This window comes from Astatotilapia calliptera, chromosome 15 (assembly GCF_900246225.1).
Source record: "Astatotilapia calliptera chromosome 15, fAstCal1.2, whole genome shotgun sequence".
Taxonomy (NCBI): Eukaryota; Metazoa; Chordata; class Actinopteri; order Cichliformes; family Cichlidae; genus Astatotilapia; species Astatotilapia calliptera.
Window position 1 is genome coordinate 32,045,634 of NC_039316.1, and position 23,794 is coordinate 32,069,427.

General features: G+C 40.4%; 1 protein-coding gene across 4 annotated transcripts; it reads left to right on the plus strand.

Moving 5' to 3' along the window:
- Window positions 1-1,620: 1,620 nt before the first annotated feature.
- On the plus strand, window positions 1,621-21,080 carry cep85l (centrosomal protein 85L). Of its 4 annotated transcripts, none has more exons than XM_026194115.1 (12): window positions 1,621-2,077; window positions 3,903-4,717; window positions 6,810-6,895; window positions 8,876-8,993; window positions 9,084-9,251; window positions 9,363-9,515; window positions 10,456-10,607; window positions 11,942-12,059; window positions 12,139-12,189; window positions 12,989-13,096; window positions 16,609-16,786; window positions 19,770-21,080. In XM_026194115.1, the coding sequence occupies exons 1-12, from the start codon at window positions 2,032-2,034 to the stop codon at window positions 19,934-19,936; spliced, it is 2,160 nt and encodes a 719-aa protein (XP_026049900.1). In that variant the 5' UTR covers window positions 1,621-2,031; the 3' UTR covers window positions 19,937-21,080. The 4 variants fall into 4 exon arrangements, with proteins under 4 accessions (XP_026049900.1, XP_026049899.1, XP_026049901.1 ...); XM_026194114.1 differs by having other exon boundaries at window positions 1,624-2,077; window positions 10,453-10,607; XM_026194117.1 differs by lacking the exon at window positions 1,621-2,077 and having other exon boundaries at window positions 3,926-3,991; window positions 4,332-4,717; window positions 10,453-10,607.
- The last annotated feature ends 2,714 nt before the right edge of the window (window positions 21,081-23,794 follow it).

The following is a 23,794-nucleotide window of genomic DNA, read 5'->3' on the forward strand; positions in this document are numbered from 1 at the left end:
TGGTGGTGCTGTTCTCTTATTGTTCCCTTGCCACTGAGAGTACACCTTTGCTGGTTCTGTGGAGAACAGCTGGTTTATTCTCCTGCCTTCTATCTCTCTGGTGTACCTCCTCAAGCGGCTGGCCAAGGCTGTGAGTCTTTGCTTGGCAGTTTCCAAGGCCTCAGGTATGGACAGCTTGCTGTATTTCTTAGGCACCTTATTTGTCGCACCTTTCTGCAACTCCGTTAGTTGGCTAACCTCCCTCCGTGCTACTTTGATCTTGCCCTCTAGCCTCCTTCTCCATGGAGGGCACTGCCCCTTGTCGCTGTTCAACTTGTAGCCAAGCATCTCACTGATCACTGTTGCCGTATTGTAGATCAGCTTGTTAGTGTCGGTAATCGTGGTTGTAGGTATTGTCCGCAGTGCTGCATTAACATCATCTAGCAGACCTTCTGAGGGAACTTCACGTAATCTTGGTAACCGGCTACGCGGGATCCAGGTTTCAAGCTTGGCCATGATCCTATTTTTCAGGTCAGTTCCTCTCGCACTCAACGATCCTTCTCCTATCGCACTTGGGGCTATGTACCCAAACACGGGTGGGGGTGATGATATCTCCCCCCTGACCTGGCGTCCTGACTCCTCCTTGCCGTAGCATTTGTGTTGTACCTCGTCAATCTCTAGCTGTGAGAGCAGTCCCTTCTTTCGAATGTTGGAACACTGAGCTACTAGTTGTTTCGCCGTCATTGTGGATGTTGGGTATCGAAGAATCCATAGGTCCCTCATCCTATTCATGTAGCCCCTTCCGCCGGGGTTACTTGCATAGTAGCATTCCAACAACGCCCTGTTTTCGCCCTGCTTTTTGTTTAGATGAACTGTTGGATTTTCCAGACCAGCAGGTTAAGGAAGTCGTTTATGGGGTCACACTTTGACCCCCCCCCCCCCCACACACACACACACACACACACACACACACACACACACACACACACACACAGTATTCTTTGTTTACATGTATACCTATGTGAGATGTTATATGTTAATGACCCTATGCATATTCATTTAACCTCAATAAAAGAGCAGTGTTACGGGAGAACGGAGAAAGCAACTGGGATCAAGCGAAGGAACGGCGTCTGTCCGGTCTCTCCCGTGCACGAGAAACATGAAGAATTTTGCCTACCCGTGTCTTGCTTTGCTGTGCAATTATATTGTCCTCAACGTTCCAGCGAATAGGTTCAAGCTACAAGCAAAGAGCTTGAAGCAGAGGAAGAGAGTTGTCTTTGTAGAATGTGTGCCAGGTCTATTGAGTTAAGGAAAAAAAGCCAGATCAAAATATGTTCACAATTGTCTACTGACAGTGAAGATGTAAAATGACATAAGGGAATGCAACATATTTCTCTTCTTGTGGTTTCCAAAAAACAATTTTTAAAGAGGCTTTAAACATGACATTTTTCTACTTAATTTACTCGTGTGTGCCATCCAGTCCAGAGGGAAATACCTCATAATCAGAATCGTGTTTATTGGCCACTCGGATGGTGCGTTCAAGGCGCCATCCGGGTGGCAGAAAACCACGGGTTAGAAAAGGGGCGATATTTGGCACTAATGGCTTGTCATACATGCGATCGGGAATTAAAGAGAACAGGCGCTGCCGTAAAGGTGACTGTAGAAGCGCAAGAAATTTGACCGCGGTTTGTCACCCTAGCAATTTGTAGGCTGACTGAAAGCACGAGACTTCTCACGTTATTTGCACATTTTTGTTGAATAATTTCGTTACTGTGCCAGGAACGGTTTCAGCCCAGCCGAAGAATTACTATGAGGTGCATGCGGGTGTCGGAGGAAGAGATTACTGGGTGCACTTCCACTCATGGTTAACCCAGAACGGCCTCGTTTACTGGAAGTATGCATATATGACAGCTTTGCTGCTGGAGACTGTCGCGTCTTGAACGTCTTGCTTTTATTCTCCTTTGTCATCTTAGTGAGCTTAACGTGATTTTCCCTACTCTGATATAAAAAGACCTTTTTTTTAAAAAATGCGATGCAGAAGTGATTTTGAAGATGGATCCAATCATTTCTAATTTAAAGATGGAATCTAATAAAACAGGTAAGGAGCTTTGGAAATACATGATAGCCAAGTAAGGAGCTGGTTCCGTTTCATCTGCAGTGCTGTGTCCTTGTTAAATCCTTTAACATATCGAGTATACGGCACGTTGGTTCCGTTGTTACCGAGCTAGAAGTCATCCGTGGCTTTTATTTTTTAGCACAGACATCTGATGCCACAGCATAGTCCATTTAGTAATATTCTTCAAATATTTGATCGTATGTTGCAAAATACATGTAAACACGCTTTATAGTTTATCGTTAAATGACCGTTATATTAAACAATTCTCATGGTAAATTTTTGAAGTAGCCTGAATAACAAGCGTTATTACTGTACATAATTTAGTCATATTGTGAAAACAAAGAGTTCTTAAGGTATCAGATAAATATAATATACATCACATCGGGGCTCTACTCTGGGCCAAGAGTCAAACTTTTAGAAGTTGTGAAAGAAAATTAAGATTACCCACAAACTGAATATGGACAGGATTTACTACAGTAGCTGAAGAATCCACTGGAAAAGGCACAAATGAGACTATTTCGCCTCTGGTTCGCTCTGTTTGTGCCCACGCTCACGAAGCACTCGGCAGAGATCCCGCCCCCCAGCTAAACACCCGATCAATGTTAGTATGAAAATAAGCCGGAGTCGGGTTACTCAGTAGGCAGGGCAGAGCAAACTGAAGCAGCATATCTCTGTCGTCCAAATCACAGCGACTCGTGAGATAAATAACAAGTAAAAATATATCTATATTTGTACAATCAGTGGGAGACACTTCCACTGCTGTTCTTACAGATTTAGTCTGGTAGAGAAGTGTTTCTCTCTGTCAGCCTGTCTGCTGCACAGAGCCTACTGGAGGACCCCGACACAAAGCCCCGCCGAGCTTTCAACTGTGCACTCAACAGATTCATATTCTGATGTAATCACAGCGATTTTAGTAAAGCTTATTCTCTTTCCACCCCAGCTTCCAGCAGCTCACAAAGGGAAAGTTAATGCTGTGTGATAGGTCCTGTCATCTCACCATGTTACAAAAAAGAAAGAGGAATTTGGTGGTCTTGGCCCATGACAAGTTCATTGCAAATATCTTGATTATGGATGAATCTGAGAAAGGACAGTGGAGCTGTGCTGTGCTCTGTGCACAGCTGTGGTGTGTTTGGATATTTTTGGACATCTCAGCACTGAAGTTTCCAGGTCAGCTCTGAGTTCAGTCTTCATTTGGCATCTCAAAGAAGTTGACAAAGGTGAAAAATGTCTTACTCTTTTAGCACACGCGCTTAAGTCTCTGAAAACCCTGGAAGATTATGGCGTAGGGTTAAAAGGAGTTTTGGGTTGCGTCGTAAGTTACAAGATAGATTTCCCAAGGAGCATATATGGTAAATGGTAATGATTCTTATATAGCTACTACTCTCCCCGGAGCACTCAAAGCGCTCTATACAACATACCACATTCACTGTCTTCAGTGCTTTTCAGTGCTTCCTAACTAACATTCACACACATTTATACTCCGATGGATGCAATGGAGAGCAACTTGGGGTTAGTATCTTGCCCAAGTGGCGTGCAGACTGGGGGAGCCATAGATTGAATCACTAGCCTTCTGATCAGTAGATGATCTGTTCTACCTCCTGAGCTACAGCCATCCATGCATTATACACAATCTTGTCACTGCGGTCTTTATGTAAATGGATACAGTACCTTTTTTCTTTTTCTTTTTTTATGCTAAAACCCTTTCTTGAAGGGATTTTTTTTTTTTACAGTTCTCAATAAATATAGGTTGGTGTTGTTATTTGATCCTTCCCATATTTTTTCTTTAACCTTTTATATCTTTCCCTAGATGACTCCAGTTCCAGTACCACCCATCTGTATTCCCAGCCACTCTTGCAGCAGCACTTGGGCCAGGATAATGGCATTCCTACTGTCCATGTAAGGCCATTTGTTTCATCCTCACATAAAACCACTTTTAAAATGCCAGCTTCAAGCCACAGCACAAATTACTCGTACTGGTCTTCTCAGCAGCATGTGCCAGCCACATCTCATCTGGACCCACAAAGTTGTCTAGACACAAAGGACCATCAGTCTATCCGGAGGTGCTCCTCGCTTTCCAACTTATCATTAGGAACTGATACGTGCAATACTAGCACAGCAGGATATCGGTACAACCCAAATGCACAAGGATCCCTAGATAGAGTTCTACAGCATAGGCATAGAAGGGTACCTCAAGTTTCCGATGTCGACTTATATTTACCGCTACTTTCTCCCACAGCCTGCAGTAGCTTACTCCAGCACTCGCCAGGTGCCAGCACAGGTTACCAGTACAACAATTGCAGGCTATCCACTGGTTTGGAGGCAGATATGTCCCTTTTCTCACCTCTGTCTTCACCAGTGAAACAATACATGGACTACAGTATTTATCAACCCATCTCATACAACCAAATGGACTCTCCACTGGGTCATCAGACTAATAGAACGTCCCCAGTTCAACTTGAAGCACGCACCCAGATGTGGCTGACTGAGCACATGGAGCACAGGCTCAAAGGAAAGTGTGGAGGTGAACTTGGTCATAACAGTGATACTGGAACAGAGGGCTGCGGTGGAGATGAGCAGTCACTATGGCAACAGCGACATCAATGTGATCCAGGGCTTAAACAGGTGAGTGGGGTTTTACAGCTATCATATAAAAGTGAAAATAAACATAGAAACGAGGAAAGTGAAAAAGTATGGAAATAAAAAGACCACGACTTGATCCTGTGTAGGTAAATATGCTCATAGATTGAGAAAGGATGATTTAGGACACAGCAACCCTATTATTCAGAGAGGTAGTTACTTGTGGTTTGATCACTGTCTTTCTATGGCTTTCAAATATGTCTTGTCTTTAATCTCACCAAGCAGCTGCTGTTGGCTACCCCTCCCTGAGTCTGGTTTTGACAGAGGTCTTAGGTTGGGGGCAATGAACTTCTCCCTGTTAACATCATAACATGTAGCTCTCTATTTAGAGATAAGGTTGGGTGTTGTTTTAGATGCAATTAGCAATAGTTCACAAATTACAATGTGTTACATTTCAGATGAATCTCATACATTTTGTTATTAGGTTTTTGGCTATATGAAAACGGTTTGCTTGTTAAGTCAACCCAAACCCTGCTGCTAACCTAAAACCTAGATTGGTCACCAATGACCCAATAGATATTTGTCCTCCCTGTAACTCCCTGTAACTGTAACCTTGGTAACACATTGTGAGACTGCTGGGGCAATCACACAGTCTCCAGTGTTTTAAAGTTTTTGTTTTACCGTACAGTACAACAAGCTGTTTTGAAATGACTGTTATGAACTGGCATAAAATAATACCAAATTAAATTCAGATGATTGGATATAAAATTCACCATGTTTGACAAAAACCAAACTCAAAAACCACAGTCAGCACAAACACCTCATACCAGTAATTATTTTTGCAGGCACTGGACATCTTGCAATCATTGTATTATAGTATTCTAGAGTTACAGTGGTGTGAAAAAGTGTTTGTCCCCTTTCTGATTGTCTATTTTTTTGGAAGGTTTGTGTCCCATTACATCGGGCGTAAAAGTAACATAGTATTTCAGAAAAGTAACATCATACCAACAGTATCAATCAATCATTCAATTTATTTATAAGCACTTTTAAAAACAACAGAGGTTGACCAAAGTGCTTTACATAGCAAAAGGGTAAAAACTAGAACAAACACACACAGAACAAACTGGAACAAAGTTAACATTATCAATAAGACGAAAAACAGAACAGGTAAGACAGGTAGATGGCGAGCCACAAACATCGGCGCTATCTTGGATCTAACAGTGAAATATGGCGGTGGTAGTGTGATGGTGGGGTTGTTTTGGACAATATGGACTGCCAAAACATCCCGAAGCAGAATGTCCGGCCATCTGTTTGTGACCTCAGGCGTATTTGGGTATTTGGGTTCTGTAGCAGGACAATGATAGAAAACACATCAGCAAGCCCACTTCTGAATGGCTTAAAAACCCCCAAAATGAAGTCAAAGTCTGACTGAGATGCTGTGGCATGAGCTTAAATAGGCGATTCATGTTCAATAACCCTTCATTGTGAATGAATTCCTGCAAAGATGAGTGGGCAAAAATTCCTCCACAGCGCTGTAAAAGACTCATTGCCAGTTATCGAAAAAGGCTTGATTGCAGTTGTTGCTGCTAATAGTGGCCCAACAAGTTAGGGTTAGTTTAGGGGTGGTGTCACTCTTTCACACAGGGCCATGTAGGTTTAGATTTTTTCCCCCATTAATAATAAACTTCTTCATTTAGAAACTGCATTTTGTGCTTATTTGTTTTGTCTTTGTCTAATATTTAAATTTGTTTGATGATCTGAAACATTTAAGTGTGACAAACATACAGAAGTTAGGAAATCAGGAAAAGTGTATTTTTTTCACATCACTGTAAATATAACGCCATCTGTCCAACAGGGAAAAGCAAATCTACACAAGAATGCACAAAAAATAATAAAGATGTTGCAATGACCCAGTTCAAGTCTGGACCTTAACGCGACTGAAATGCTCTGTCAGGACCCTAAGAGAACTACATGCTGCTGAATCATGAGGTGTACTTAGTTTTTCACTGGGCAGTCCTGTGAAAACTTTCTCTACTACATGATTATAACTGACGTCAACTAAGGCTTTTACATTATGTCATGATTTCGCTGTGTGCATAAATTAGATTTTGTCTTCTCTATATTTGTGTGTTACCAGATGCTGAGAGGGACCTCCCTGCCTGTCAACAATCTGGTTAAGGTAAAAGAGGATCTACTGAGACAAAGAGAGCAACAGATAAATAGGTACTGAAAGCCAAACAGACAGATATTTTAGTTGCCCTATATGGGTGTGTGTGTGTGTTTGCATGCAGATGCATGCATATATACATTTAGAGTAGGGGTAACACTACCCACTTTCAGGTTGGGGGTCTGACTCCCGACCAGAGCGTCTGTCTCCAGTAAGGATCCCCAGACCAGATCCCCTCATGCCTACCTTGGATAGGGATATGAGCAAGAAAGAGATAATTGAAGCCATACCAGCTCGAACGTTGTCTAGATAACCAAGGTTGGCATGAGGTGTTGAGGAACCAGGACACACTGATGAGAAGTGGGCTACTAGAACAAGAAGGCATAAATTGTAAATGGCCTATATTTATATAGCGCTTTACTAGTCCCTAAGGACCCCAAAACGCTTCACACATCCAGTCATCCACCCATTCACACACACATTCACACACTGGTGATGGCAAGCTACATTGTAGCCACAGCCACCCTGTGGCGCACTGACAGAGGCATAAGTCAACAAGGGATGAAAACAGGGAGCTGTTGGAATTATACTATGCAAATAACCCCGGCGGAGGAGGTTACATGAAGAGGATGTGGAATCTATGGGATCGTTGATACCCAACATCCAGACTGACAACGAAACAACTCAGTGTTTCGTTGTCAGTTTCGTCATTTCGCTCAGTGTTCCAACATTCGGAAGAAGCGATTGTACCCTCTGAAGGTGTACTCGAAGATGTGAATGCAGCATTACTGATAATCCCTAGTGCAACCATCACTGAATCTAATCATCTGATCTACACGATGGCAGCAGTGATGCTTGGCTGTAAGGTGAACAGCCTCAAGGAGCACTAGCCTCCATGTAGAAGGACACTAGAGGCCAAACTCAAGGCACTGAAAAGGGAAGTTAGCCAAAAATCAGAGTTGCAGCTAGGTTAAGTGCAGCAAGCTGTCCATACCTGAGTCCTTAAAGCTGCCAAGAAAAGACCCACAGCCTGTACTCAGTGTACTCTTTGAAAAATATAAGAACAGTCCACCAATACCTATACTTATCTCAAACTAAATATGTGAAAGTTATTGTGGAACAAGCTGCGATCAGTTGCAACTGTGTATATTGTTATTCACCCAGGCTTACACTTGTTGATTTGACTTGTTTTGTTTTCCTGCTTTCACTCCATTAGCATTGGAAATATAAAACTTGTGTTAGTTTACAGAGTTTTAAGTAAAAAGTGAAGATGGTGGTAGCAAATAAGGAGTTGTGTATTTGATAAGAGAAGAACAACAAATAAAAACACCAGCTACAACTACCGCTTTGTGGCAGAGAATCATGGCCTTAGATGTGGATATTGTGATTCCTGTGCCTGCTGTTTGAGATTTGACTACAAACCACACCAGTGCATCCTGAAGGTTGTCAAAGGAGCTTGCAAAGAAAAGCGTCTGGACTTCTTTAAGTTGCTTGAAGACGTTTCACCTCTCATCCGAGAAGCTTCTTCAGTTCTAAGGTCAAGGACTCCCCACCATTTGACCTTAGAACTGAAGAAGCTTCTTGGATGAGAGGTGAAACGTCTTCAAGCAACTTAAAGAAGTCCAGACGCTTTTCTTTGCAAGCTCCTTTGACAACGATGACCTGGATGACTGAGAACCTTCACAGACATCCTGAAGGTTACAAAAGCAAAATTCTAACCTTTTACATGTACAACTTTGATGTTGTTTTTTATTTTTTATTGGAAAAGTCTTGTTACTTTGAAGTATAAAAAGGCTTGCGAAAAATCCTAAAAACACACAACAATACTATGGTACACTGAAGTGTTCCAAACATTGGTGCTTCTCTTTGTCACTACTTTCACTCTTCATCTGGCATGTTTGGGTATCTTTTGCAGATCCAAATTGTTCACCCTGTCAGTTCTCGAATAAACTTTATTTTAGTCATTTATTTATTGCATATGGAAAAAACAATACAGGTGGGAATCTTTGTAAGTAGGAACGAATTCTGTCTTTCAGACAAAAGCTACAGATCTTGCTACTACATGCGCGGATCAGAGATAATGAACAGAAAATACATCAGGTCTTAAAGAGCCAGAGAAGGTTGTTTGATGACTCTCACACCCGAAACATCCAGGTAATAAATGAACATTCATATCCAAATTTAATAACCACATAAAACATTTTTATAATTAAAGTTATAGCACAAGTTCTGGTCATCTTTAAGGACTCAACAATGAGAACTTCACGCAAGCAGCCACCTGATCAGTTGTCCTGTGATGAAGAACTTGTTAAGAAATTAGCTGTGGCTGAACTTGACACAATCCATTTCAGCAAAGTCTTCAAGCAAATTACTCAGAAATATTCAGAGGATATCAGAAAACTGGAGGAAAGGGTACAGTAATAATTAATATATATAACATTTTTTACTCTTTAAAGTGTACTTTACTCTTGAAAGTATAGTAACGTAAACATATGTTTGAATATGTATTTTCTTCATCCACAGATAAAAACGAGGGATCGCTACATCTGTAGTCTAAAAAAGAAGTTTCAGCGAGAGAACAACCAAAACCAAGAAAACCAGCAACGCATAGAGACACTGGAGAAATACCTTTCTGACCTGCCAACATTAGATGAAGTACAGGTCCAGGCCAACAGGGTAAACACATATATGAGCATACATACACCCTGAGGTGAGTCAGGTTGATCAGTCAGAGACATTTTTCATCCTAGAGACTTGGAAACTCTAAGCAAGTGGCGTTTCATATGGGACAGGGACTCCTCTGTCCTCCGAGCGTAGTGCAAATGGGTTTCTGCAGGACAGTTTTACAATATAATCCCTGAGTTTGTTTTATCCTGTTTGTTTTCACCATATACTCCTCTTTTCTTCTGCTCTCGACCCCTAGACTGGGTACAGTCTAAATATGTTCCTAAAACAAGATAAAATTTGTTGAGGTAGGCTAAGCCTACATTTAAGCTCTGTTTTTATTCAACATTACCTTCTCTGGGCAGTAAACAATTAATGTGCTGCATCACTTTTAAAGGAACAAGCAATGTGTAAAATTGTGTACACATTGCTTGTGTAACCCAGACTACTCCTAAAGATGGTCCACCAGCAGTGGACCTTTTGAACACGATAACTGGAGAAAAATGTCACCTAGGATTTTCAAATTAAAACCTAGGTGTATCTACTAAAACTCTTGGATGATTTTGAATATAAGTGAAGGTCAATTACCAAAAATGTATTTTCATACAGTCTTTCCATTTCAACCTTGTTCATCATTGACTTTATTTTTTATTTGCCTGTTGATATTAGATACTTTGTTTGCTCTCATTTAAATTAAACAATTTCTTGGAATTCCAATTCCACTATATTTAGAAGCCATTCCAGACTTTTCCCAAAACAATATTAGGTGATGTCATCAAGAAATAAATTATATTTTAATAATTTAGACATTTGTATGTTATTTATATAGAGTATAAACAGATTGAGGTCCAGGATTTAAAATTGTGAGACCCCATTTAGTCAGTCAGAGAGAGGATTAGGTTTTGTTCGTACTGCTCTACTATCTCACTGTGCATATTTCTATTTTCAGCAGGAGGAGGCACAGCAGAAATGCAAGAAACTGGAGAAAATAGTGTCTCACCTAAAAAAGAGCCTAGAGGAAGGATGTACTTTGATGAAGGACAAAGACATCGAGATGAAGATGCAGGCAAAGAGAGAGAAAGAATTGATTGCATCTGTACATAGGTATATTTATGTGTATATGATACGTTTGTGTGCAAATAAGGTACGTCGTTTCTCACAGATTTGTGAGGACTGTACTAAAATCAGAAAACATACAGTGCCTGATTTAAAATAGGTTCTTCAAGGTCATTTTCTCACTGCTGATATTTTTAGACAGCTCCCTGGATGTCGTCTTATTATTAGCTGTACTTGTGAATGTCTAAAGGATGATAGATATCTCCTGATTCATCACCATAGTGCAAAAAAAATTCGTCTTTAATTTAGGAAAGATTCATATCTTAGCCTAGGTCATCAACAGTTGAAATGAGTTAAACAATTATTAAATTCAATTTTCCTTGCCTCTTTAAAGCGCTTCTTCAACAGAGCAAGGCATGTCCAAAATAGCATTACTAAACGTACAAGTTTTCTTTAGAGAGCATTATTAGATCAGTTTTGATAAAATAAGACAAGGGTTTGAGCTTACACTTTGGTTTAGACTTGAAGAAAAGATTTGTTGAATTTTGGGGCATTGAAAATAAAACTTTGGATCAAAAGAAAAGAATCCAAAGTTGGATTCCCTGTTCTTTTTAATAGTTTAAAAAATATGTTTTCATGGGGGGGTTAATGGTCTGTCCTCATCTGCACTTTGACACAGAAGTTGATATTTGTTGTTTTACACTAATATTTGTAATAAGGTTGCAGCATATATCCAAGCAGTCACAGTGAATAGTCTAAGGAGCATTCTAGAAGTATGTAAGCAAGCGTGGTGCAATCAGTCTTCATTTGCTCAAAAGACAATGTTGTAGAAGACGGAGCCAAATTGAAATTGGGTACACATTTTTACCCCTTAGTCGTAAAGCGCTGTTAGTGTATCGCTGTCACCCTATCAAGGTCAGAAGTCAATCTTGGGAATGCCATATCTCAAGAAGGAACTCACATAGGAATTTCACATTCAGCCTCTAGTGATGCATCTAGTAAAAATTTCAGAAGAGTTTAAATCCCAGTGAGCTTGAACTGAAAGTAAAGGTCAGATGGCAAATTTTCAGAAAACTGCCTGGGGCTTTCACATTTATACCATAGGTGAATCTGCTAGAAGGTCAGGGCGGTACCACTTGGAGCCACCTGTATTTGTAATTTTTATGGGTACAGTTCCAGAAGATTATGATCACATATGGTACATGCGCACTGGCAGATCTGAAGTATTTCCTGTCGTTAACTACACAGTTCACGTGCATTAACTGTAAACACACATCTTCATTTACTGTAAAGATGACACAAGTGATACTAAATGATCTATTTATGATATTCTTTTCATTTCATTCATGTCTCTGTTTTGTTCATGTCTTATTCTGGTAAAGTCTACAGCAAAAGGTGCAGCAGTGTTTGGATGATGGAGTGAGGCTACCTATGCAAGACTTGAAGCGGCTTGAAGTGGAAAACCATCAGCTTATTAAGCAGCAAGATCACAGCAGCAAGGTAGCATTCTAAACACATTTATGCACATACACAAAACACATGAAGAAGCCATTCACGTGTTGTGTCTGATCACCTCCAGCTGTTTAAGCATCAACGAGAACAGATTGAGAGACTGACCTCACAACTCATGGTAGGTTGTTATAAATCTACACCCTCACTGTACAATTCTTGTATATGCTGTATTTCTTTACATCTGATAATCAGGAGGACCACAGATGATCAGCAACACATGAGAATGAATTAAAATCACTCAGCAAAAGAGCTACTTTGTTTGAAAAATGTCGCCTGAAGAAACTTGTAATGAAGACAATTTGTGTTTTGTTTTTTTTAAATCCTCAGCCGTGAAAGGCTGATGCAGTGTTGTGGTCATCCTGCAAAACAGACACTGACCTTGACCTCACCCTACCAAAGCATTATCTGCAAACTTAGAAAACTGTATTGAGAAAAAAAAAATTTTTTTTCATTAAAGAAAATAATAATAATAATACCAGGCTAACTTCCTGCTGTTATTATTTGAGAACAGTTCCAAGCTTCAGTATAAGTGAGATTACATAACAGAAAGTTTTCCTGCTCAGGCATCAGTCATAAAATTTGAGATCCAAGTCTTTACTGTTTGATTTATTGCCAAAATCAGCTATGGTACCTCTCAGCCTGAAATTCACTTAATAATCGAGGGATGTGATAAATGGTTAGAGAGGCAAAGTTGAAATCATTTGGACATGTACAGTGGATGGATAGTGGATATACTGGGCAGTTGTGAATGAAGGCATCAGACAGGAGAAGACCTCATAGGCTCTTGGATCTAGTGAGATGGAGCTCATCCACTGTGACAAAGACTAAACACATTGAAAGAAGAAGACGATCAATGACTGTATATTATTTTTCTGTAGAAAACATAAGCTCATCTGTCACATTCTTTGTTTTGCTAGTCTACCAGCACAACACTGCAGAAGAAAAGAGGCCTTTCTCGTCAGCAATATTCTTACCTTCCAGAAAAGGGAAAAAGCCTGAATACACCCAGTACAGCCTTCCTTCAGGTATCTGTGGTGGAAGTATTAGCTTAATTCTTCTGCCTGTCTAATTGATTTTTGGTTAGTCATTGATAGGTGCTGAATCTCCTCTGCCCCAAACCTTTAGCCACAACTCAGATCATCACATGAGAGGAAAATTAAGCATATCATTTACTGAAATTACTTTAATTTTAGTCTTCAGATCATTTACTTATTAAACTTGATTCTCTACCAACAGCTTTATTTTTGAGATTAAGTTCTTTCCAACTATCAATGATATATGAACAGTGGTGGTGCTGTTACTCAAAGTAATAATCCATTATTATATATTTCTCATTACTGTTTTAAAAAGTGTGGCAGTGTGTTACTTAATTACTCCCTGTAAAAACACTATTCAATTCAATTCAATTTTATTTATATAGCGCCAAATCACAACAATGTATCTATGAAGGCGCTCAAGGCGCTTCATAGATACAGAGAAAAACCCAACAATCATATGACCCCCTATGAGCAAGCACTTTGGCGACAGTGGGAAGGAAAAACATAACTAAGGGAGGAATCAGGGTCACCTGGTCCAGCCCTAACTATATGCTTTAGTAAAAAGGAAAGTTTTAAGCCTAATCTTAAAAGTAGAGATAGTGTCTGTCTCCCGAATCCAAACTGGAAGCTGGTTCCACAGAAGAGGGGCCTGAAAACTGAAGGCTCTCCTTCCCATTCTACTTTTAAATACTCTAGGAACAACAAGTAGGCCTGCAGTGCGAGATCGAAGTGCTCTAATAGGGTGATATGGTACTACAAGGTTATTAAGATAAGATGGGGCCTGATTATTTAAAACCTTGTATGTGAGGAGCAGGATTTTGAATTGAATTGAATTTGTTTTATTACTTTTGCATTACTCCATAACATGGCCTAAAAGTTCAGAGTACCTGGCTGCCTTTGAGTCCCTAGGTGGGGTGCTTGAGGGTGCTGCTCCTGGGGACTCTCTCATTACTGGGAGACTTCAACACTCATGTGGGCAGTGACAGTGAGACCTGGACGGCCGTGGCTGGAAAAAGCGGCCTGCCAGATCTGAAATCGAGCAGTGTTTTGTTATTGGACTTCTGTGCAAACCACAACCACAAACCACAAAAACCTTGTTCAAACATAAGGGTGTCCATAAGTGCTCATGGCACCAGGACACCCTAGGCCGCAGTTCATAAGATCAGTTTTGTAATTGTATCATCAGATCTGCAGAAGTATGTTCTGGACACTCGGGTGAAGCAAGGTGCTGAGCTGTCAACTGATCAACACCTTGTAGTAAGTTGTATCAGGTGGCGGGAGAGGATGTTCGACAGACCTGGGGCACCTAAATGGATATTGAGGGTAAGCTGGGAACGCCTGGCAGAGGCCCCCACCTGTGGGGTTGTCAACAGGAGACTGCGGACATTGAGTTCGAATGGACCTCATTGCTGACGCTGCTGCACTGAGCTGCGGCCGCAAGGTGGTTGGTGCCTGTCATGGTGGTAACCCCCGAACCAGATGGTGGAGACCGGAGGTGAAGGAAACCATCAGGGTGAAGAAGTCCTATTGGGCTTGGTTAGCCTGTGGGACTTCAGAGGCAGCCTATAGGTACAGACAGGTCAAGTGGAACGTGGCTCGGGCATTAATTGAAGCAAAAATTCAGTTGTGGGAGGAGTTCGGAGAGGACATGGAGGAAGACTTTCTTCTTCAAAGACCTCCTTAATCCCACTAGGACATCTTCTGTAGAGGAAGCAGAGTCTGGGGACGAGGGGGATGACTCATCCATCACTGGTGTAAGGTCACTGAAGTTAAACAACTCCTTGTTGCTGTAGCTCAGGTGGTTGAGCAGGTCACTTTCTAATCGGAAGGTTTGTAGTTAAATCCCCTTCTACTCTCATCTGCATGTCAAATATCCTTAGGCACGATACTTAACCCCAAGTTGCTCTCCAGTGCATCCATCGGAGTATGAGTACGAGTGAATGTTATATGGAAAGCTCTTGGAGCATAGAAAAAATAGCTTGTACGAATGGGTGTGAATGGGCGAATGAGGCAAGTTGTGTAAAACACTTTGAGTGCTCAGAGTAGAAAAGCGCTATATAAGAACTAGTCCATTTACCATTCCTTGGTGGCAGGGCCCCTCGGGTGTTGTAGGGCTGTCAGGGGCGGTACCTCTGGATTGGCAGACCAGCTGGTGGTTCCCATCATCATGAAGGGGGACCAGAGGGTCTGTTCCAACACTCTTCAGCCTCCCCAGCAAAGTCTATGCCAGGGTGCTGAAAAAGAGAGTCTATCCGTTAGTCGAATACAGGAGGAACAATACGGTTTTCGTCCTGGTTGCAGAACACTAGACCAGTTCTTTACCCTTTCAAGGATACTTGAGGGTTAATGGGAGTTTGCCCAACCAGTCTACATGCCTTTTGTGGACTTAGAGAAGACATTCGACCATGTCCCTTGGAGTATTCTGTGGGAGGTCTTTCGGAAGTATGGGGTGTCTGGCCATTCGATCTTTATACAACTGTTGCAAGAGCAGTGGGAGTGGCCGTTATTTAATCCTCACTGGATCATTGTCTTGAATAAGTTAGTGCAACTCACCTCCAACCCTTGAGTTAATATTTCAGCTTGCCTGTGAGAGAGATGCCAGTCTGTATTTTCACTGTGCTCAGGTTTGCTTGGAGAATCCCCTATGGTGAACAGTCTTTGTGTGGGTTTGAGAGAGAGTCTGGAAACAGTTGGAAAGTGGGGAGAGCTATAGTGGAGTGAACTGTTCTGATAATCCATCATGTTGAACCAGCAGCGAGACCCTGAATTTCAATAGGTAAAAAAGGCACCGATGAGCAGTGCTGCAGGCTCCGTCTTTGTCTGTTCACATTTAAATGATGTACATCTAAGCATGAACAGACGTGTATATTCTACATGACTGTGGCTTTCACTTTGTAGTCTCTGTGTGCTGGATTTTATTTGGATTACATTTGTGCTTTTGTGTTCATACCTAAATACTGAGAGAAAAAATGTGTGTCTGCATAATATGTTTGAAATGCAAAAGTAATGTGAAGAGTAGTATAACAAATTACATTCTTATGGGTGTAATAAAAATAATTAAGTGCAGTACTTCTTAAAAGTAATGCATGACTTCCAAGAAAAGTGTTTTGTGTAATATGTGTAACACATTACTTTTCTGAGTAATGACCAATAAACAGGGGAAATGCCTCCAACATACACAAATCTGTGATCCCACAGCATGCAGTTAGTTTGCATGAATGTAATTTCTTTGATATGCTGCTTAAAGATTGTGGTTACTTTCAAAGTGAGCCAGTGAGAACCCAATGAGAATCGCTATTGAAATCAGAATCGCTAAATTGGCATTAATTCCCATCCCTAGCTGTCAGTGCATGTTAAATAGGAAAAAAAAATAGCACTCATGCTAGATTGAAAGTTGCAGTGATCCCTGAGAGGTGGGTTTTCTGATACATGGGAACATGTTGTTCCAAGATATTTAAAAAATATTTTCTTTTTTCTTTTCTTTTTTCACTGACAAGCAGCAGGTGATGGATGAAGGGTTGCTGGTGTCTTCTTTAGCCCATGTGGAAATTCCAGAAGTGGACCAGCTGCTGAAAGAGATGTCCCTTTGTCTACTGGACCTCCAGGGTCTCTGCAGCATCTTGGCTCAGAGAGCGCAGGGGAAAGAGCCCAACCTGTCTTTGCTTCTAGGAATGACATGTATGTAGGCATACATTTTATACTTATTTATACTTATTCTTTATGTATCACTTGTAACCTACTGTAGTTAGAGGGCGAACACAAATACAGACATTTATGATTTTTTTGATACAAATAAGATTTGTAGCATTTGTAAAAAAAAATATATTTTTTATTTTTATTTTAGTCACCTAGTAATCAGTTAGCAGTTTTCTTTGTGCGCATGTAAAATTCCAGGAATAGGGCTCTCAAACTCATTTTCGGAGCTGTTGATTTAATTTTAAATCCCATTCCAAGATTTCAGTTGTCAGCTGTCTGGAGCCAACAACAACGACAATAGCTGCTGATTATAAGCTAACATTATACCCACTAATGTCCTAAAAATCACAAGAGTTTATTTGATAACTGTCAGAGTTCAATAATGTAAGCTCAAATTCAAAGAAAGCTTTGGTAATGCCGGAAAGGAAGAGCTAACAACTACAAAAACAGTGCTTAGCGATACTGAGGTGATACTGTTGGTGTCATCTGACAGAAGTGAGTTTCACTGACTCATGGATCTGAATCAGACTCAAAATTTTACAGCCTCTTCCAGAGTAAAATACATGTGGATGGTTCTTACTTAACGTATTGACAGCTGAGGTAAAGTGAGGTTGTTAAAGCGTATCACTTTAATGTTTACTAACTTAAAATAAATAAATGGTAATAAACAGCTGCAAAAACTATTTTATAATTATCTGATTAATTACACAGGTTTGCAACCAAAAATCTGCATAGGGTTTTTTGACTGTTTCTTGTAGATTTTTACTCACTGAAACCAAGAAAAATGTTTTTAAAATTCCATCACGTCAGGTTTTCTTGCAAAACTCATGTTTTTAAGTTTAATTAAGCATACAATTTCCCTTTTTAAACTGAAATCTGGTATCCTATATTTGAGTTAAAAAAAAAACATATCCACTAATGATTTCTTACATGAATTTAATATATATTCTAAGAGCGAAAGCGTGTTCAGAGAAGCATCAATGTTTTTTGCAAAACATGAGGAGATGGAGATAATTTTTTGATTCAACACCCTAAAAACATAAAATTTACCAAAAGTATCCCATGCTACGGAAGTATGGAAGAGGATTAAGAAGATAGTGAGTATGTCTTTTTTTTTTCTTCTTTTCCAGAATTCTTTTAAAAAAGTCAGAATTCTGACTTTTTTCTCAGAATTTTTTTTTCTCATGATTCTCAGAATTCTGGAAACGAAGAAAAAAAAGTGGCCTTAATCCTCTTCCGTACTACGCAGCTGATTTTCTTTCTGTTTTTCTTTTTTCTGGAGACCTGTGTTATCAGAAACCTTTGAACTTCAACAACATATCTCAGGGCATTGAAATATCTTTTTTTTTCTATCAAACACAAAATCATTATTTATAACTTGGATGAACAAAACTAGCTGTGACCCAACTTTTTTTTTCTTAGTGTTCCCCACACACAGATTTTAAGATTTACGTATATAAACAGATGCTAGCCCCAGACTACAACATCATCCTTCTGAACTTTTTAGGTTATTTATGAAAGATTGTCTTCCTCACATCTGACCTACCCCACAAAAAGATTATAAATCTGTGGAAACCACTCAGAGCTGTGTTTGACTCATCATGAAATCAAACGTCTTCACCTTCTGTTTGCACAAGTGGTTTTCTTGCAGTAGACGTAAATCCACATATGATGTCCCTATGTTTAATATTTTGTGCCTGATTTCCAAATCCACAGATATTCCAGCTAACAAATGTATTTATTAACATGACTAATAGGAAAGTTAGAAATGATTATGCATAAAAGTGGATAGTCATTTCTAACTTTCCTTTCCCCCGATAGAGAAGAAATGTAACAATAAACATGCTTAAACATATAAAATAAGATAAGTTCTCACTTGCTGGACCATCAGCTGTCTGTTGAAGCCACTGGATGGGACCTCACTGTGGCAAACTTCAGAGCAATACACCAGTAAGGACCACAGGTAGCTTACAGTTGAATTCATTTCAATTCAGTTTTATTTATAAAGCACCAAATCACAACAACAGTCGCCTCAAGGTGCTTTATATTGTAAGGTAGACCTTACAATAATACATACAGAGGAAAACCCAACAATGATATGATTCCTATATGTCTGCATGCAGCAGGGACCTACCAAGCACAATAACTCGCACTGGTAATATGTTAGTAGGAGTCACAGCCAACTCACATGAAGAAAGCACCAATCGTGTAACTCATGGCTCTGTGAGCAACACGCAAGGCTGTCTGCATTGGCTGGAGAGAACTCACTCGCCATCCTCTTCCATTAGGCGCCATAGGAAGGTTGCATCAAGCATGTGACCTCATGAACCGCGAGCAAGCATCACACCCAACTTACAGCTGAGTTTTCTTTTTTTGTTTTACAAAGCACTGAGTGTTTAACCCGTGACATCGTGAGCAACACATTGTTCTAAACTCACTCGCCAGGCAGCCAGTGCATCACAAATTTTGGGCCATTCACTCTAGCTAGCGGTCAGCACAGCCTGGGCGGAGTCCTATTTAAAAGGGCCTTGACACAGCAAGGTCCCACCCAGCACGTAAACCATGAGCAATACGCAGGCAAGGGGTCACAGCCAGAAAGTCAACATATGCTTCCCATTAAACAGGCAGGTGGACTAAATACTGTAAACCAACTCAGTCGTAATACTGATGCAGACTCCCAACACTCTGCACAGCTGTGGGCGTGACCAGTCAAGCATAAGTGTCTTAAAGAAGTTTCCATGTGCCCTGATGCCCTAATCATGGAGTCATACCCCGAGTGTAGCGACAGTCTCAATGCGATAGAGCACAGTTGCACTGCATGAGAGACATGTGTATGGTGCCTTCTGCCCTAATCATTTTCTTTTCAAGGCACTGCTTCACATTTCTTCATGCAGTCATAATCTGGCTCACTAAATATTGTCCTTGACTTTTTCATAACATTTTCTCCTTTGTTTTCTCTGTTCAGCGCTGACCTTTTCAGCAGAGGACAGTGACTGCAAAGTGGTGGCAGTGGAAGACAAGTTAAGGTTAAAGCTACTGGAAGTTGGCCAGCTGAGGAAAGACATCGATGCGCTGAGGAAAAGCATCTCAGACTGCTACGATCAGTTTATGGGTGACTGCATTTCTCAGTGACTTCCTTTCACATTCTGTACTTCGCAGAGAAAGAATGCAAAATGATACTTGTATGATTGCTGTGTAGTAACTGACATCTCCCTTTGGAGCTGAGTGGACAGCACGCTCACATATATATGGGACAACCCCAAACTTCCTGTCAAAAAGTATCCAGGTGGAGCATGTTAATGAACAAGGACAATGTTTGTTAATGTTTTCCTAAACTGTTTAATAAGCTTTTAAAAAATCAGTTTTGAGGATCCGCTAATTTGGAAAAACAGCTGCTTGGAAAGACACTGGGATCCCAAAGGCCCATCTGTATAGTTTCTCCAGCAGTCAGCTAGTCGTGTTGCTGCTGCTGGATGCAACTTGTATTTTAATACATAGCAGGAGCTCTCTGATGTCAGGTCAATAAAGAGAGATCGTACGAAGGAACTGAATGTAATTGAGTTATTATAAACATGTGTTAAAGAGAGTATATACAAATATAAAGCAAGCTGCACACTGAGATAAAGTAAGGGGACAATATTTAAGTAAGTATATAACAGTAATTCTTGTATTGCACTTAAAGTATGAAAAGAATATTATTGTCCCCCTGAATGCACTGAGTAGGTGATCGGTTCCATTTGTTTGTCTGTTTGTTAGCAGTCTAGCATCTGATGATAGACACCAACAGCTCGAGCTGATTGAAAGCAAGAACAAAAAGGTGACATCAAATGTCCAAATCAGTAAAACTTTATGTCACTCACAATTTTTAAAGATTGTTTTCAAACTTCACAACAACATACGAGGCCTTTGGGGACATGAGTACCTAAGCTGGCTAAGCATTTGACCTTGATCTTCATTTACGGTCAAAGTTGACCCTAAAGAAACAAATGAGACCGTATGAGCAGTATATGATATATATGAGGAGAGAACTGTACAACACACCTCCTATTTTTTTTTTTCAGTACAATGGCTTACAACATCACAACGATTCCATAATAGGTCTACATCATTATAATGTAATAAAAACATCATGAAACAGATTTAGTACGTGCTCTCTGAGTGATCTTGTTGAAATATATACTGCACTTGTGAATAAGGCAGATTATGGCAGGAAAGACGCAAATGTGCAAGCTTGTTGTGTGTGTATGTGTGTGATTAAACTGTCTGTTGATTGTTTCGATGTGCGGTCTTTATGAATCTCCATTTTCACAGCAGACAGTGACGCCCATGTGAGGATCTTCACTAGCACGGCCCTAGAAAATAGAAAAGTCACTTAGTGTCTCTTTGTTTGTTTTTTAATGAAAATATTAATCTATCACCATGGCTTCACAAAGAACTTACAAACGTGTTCGTTTCCTAGCATTAGCTTTCTTCTGTGTACATGAAGCCTGTTTCACTCCTAATCTCTGATCTGTGAGTTTCACCCTGTGCCAACGGAGCCAATGCGGGTAAGTGGACTCGCCCAGACTGGCTGCTTTGGTGTTCAGGGCCTTGCCTGCCCTGATACGAAAAAACCTGAGAAGCCTTGCAGGTGAAATTGTATCAGTCACACCTGTTACACCTGCAGCACTTGTTATCTGGGATGTTTTTAGAGGCCTGGGCCCGTATCCCTAAAGATTCTGAGAATCCTCTCAGAGAGCTCCTAACTTAACCTAAAAATTCCTTGCCAGGAGTTTTAGCTTAGAAGTGATTCCAGAACATTTTCAGTGAACTCTGAGCAAGGAATGGATGGAAAATCCTATCTTAGTGAGGAGGTGTGGTTGACCCCGTTGCTAGGTATGAGTCATCATTTAAAAAGCCGTGATTGGTTGAACCTACAAGTTTGATGGAAATGAGCTTTTGGTGATAATGAGCAAAGGATGTACCCTCAAATCAATAAACATAATTATACACTCTAATCTTATGCTGACTGTAATTGTAAATAATATTTCACATTCAAGAAAATATCTGGAAAATGAATAGTAAGCTGTAGGGGTTATAGCCTAACATTAGAATCTAAAATATGTGAAAACTTAAACTCATTACACCCTGTTCAAATAATGATTTGTGTCTTATTTGCTCATATTAATATCCTAGCTGACATATTTTGTACTTTCACTCCCATATGGACCCTGTTGAAAACAAGATGGCCTATCTCAAGGGGCTGTCCTTAATGAAGTAGAAATCACAACGTTACAAGTCCAGTGTGGTCTTAACGAGGGTAACACGGCTCAGCTTTTAGCAATGTCTGTGATTGCAGACCCAAGTCATCACTGCTGCATTGTTGCATTTTCCCGGATGCCAAATACCTCAGGGTTGTGATTACTTTCGTCTCCGGTGTAATAGTGTTGTGGCGTCGAGTTGGTGAAGTAATTGCATCTCTAAGGAGATCCACCACAAACATGATTCCTGCACGATCCAATCTGTAGCGTCTCAATAATTCCCTGTCATCCAGTGTTTGCAGGACATCTCTCCTGCCTCTTCTGTTGGCCATTTTGTGCAGCTGCTTAGGGGAACTCCTAAGCCACTAAAAGTCCTCTTCCCTGCTCTTAGCAGATCTCGCCTTGGGAGCCCTTTTAAGCGTTAGGAATCTTGAGGAATAGCTTTTATATTAACTGGGATTGTCATGTCACTTTTAGGGGAAATTCTAAGAAAACGTCATGACTCTGAGAATTTTCTTAGAATTTGGCCGCTAGGAGCCACTTTTTGCACAAAGATTCTTTAGGGATACGGGCCCTGGAGCCTGGGCCCCAAGGCTTACTTTAAAAGGTTAGAGTAACATGTACGAGCTGTTTGCATTAGAAAGAATAAAAAGTGAAAAGTTTATTAAGGCAATTTAGCAGGAGCAAAGAGTAATAATCCCAAACAAAGTAATCTCATCACAACTGGGTCAGAAAATGCACTTATCCCTGTGTAAAAACCAGCTGGAAGTATGATCTAAATCAATATCCTTCTGAATGAACCATCCAACACTGCAAAAAAAAGCAGATGAAAAGCTAAAAACTACAAAATCTCCACTGTATTTTCCACTGCGAACGTCTTAGCTCCTGTTGCCTGAACTGTTGATCTCACAGGGGGGTGCGTAGATATGGGGGATAGAAACAACTAGAAAAGCACAATGTATCACCACTTGCTGCACCTGTAGGAGACAAAACTGAAGACAACAGACACAGCACCCACAACACAAAACTTTATACACAAATAAGTGTGTGTGTGAGGTAGAGAGTGTGCCTGTGTCTTTGTCACAAATGTCATTGATAATGAGGGTGGGAAGCTGCAGCGACGCCCCCAGAAGCCTGAGGACACACATCCCAACAGGAAGACTGGACGTTACATCTTCTCACTCCGGGAACGTCTAATTACCTGATGTTCACCCACACCATTCTCTCTCTATCCTTCTGATTTACATGATTTACCACAAAGTTCAAACTTTGAAACGCCTTCATTACATTTTCTTTGTCATTCTTAACATAGAAAATTCCATCGTGTTTACACATTCAGGACACATGAACATGCATTTGAACTAATTCAGAGGAATACTTTCTTCTACTTCACCATTTATTTAATGCAACTTGTTTTTATTAAATCAAACGTCAGTCGGCCATTCGGAGATCAGTGACTCCAGTGTGTCACCCTCATCCTGCATATCCTGGGGCTGATATTATGATTTATTGTTATCATTGTTATTCTGTTTTCTGAATCATTATACTGGTTAAACTAAATTTTTTTTTATTTTTATGTATTTATATTTCACGGGTTTAACAGTCACAACACTCAAACATTAGCCGTCTGATCTTTAATCACATAAAAAGATCTCAGCTGTGATGGCGGGGTGGGCTTCACTCTCGACCTCACGTCAACTGACACAACAAAAGAGACATCCAGTTAGCCTTGGTCCAGGTGCCAGCACTT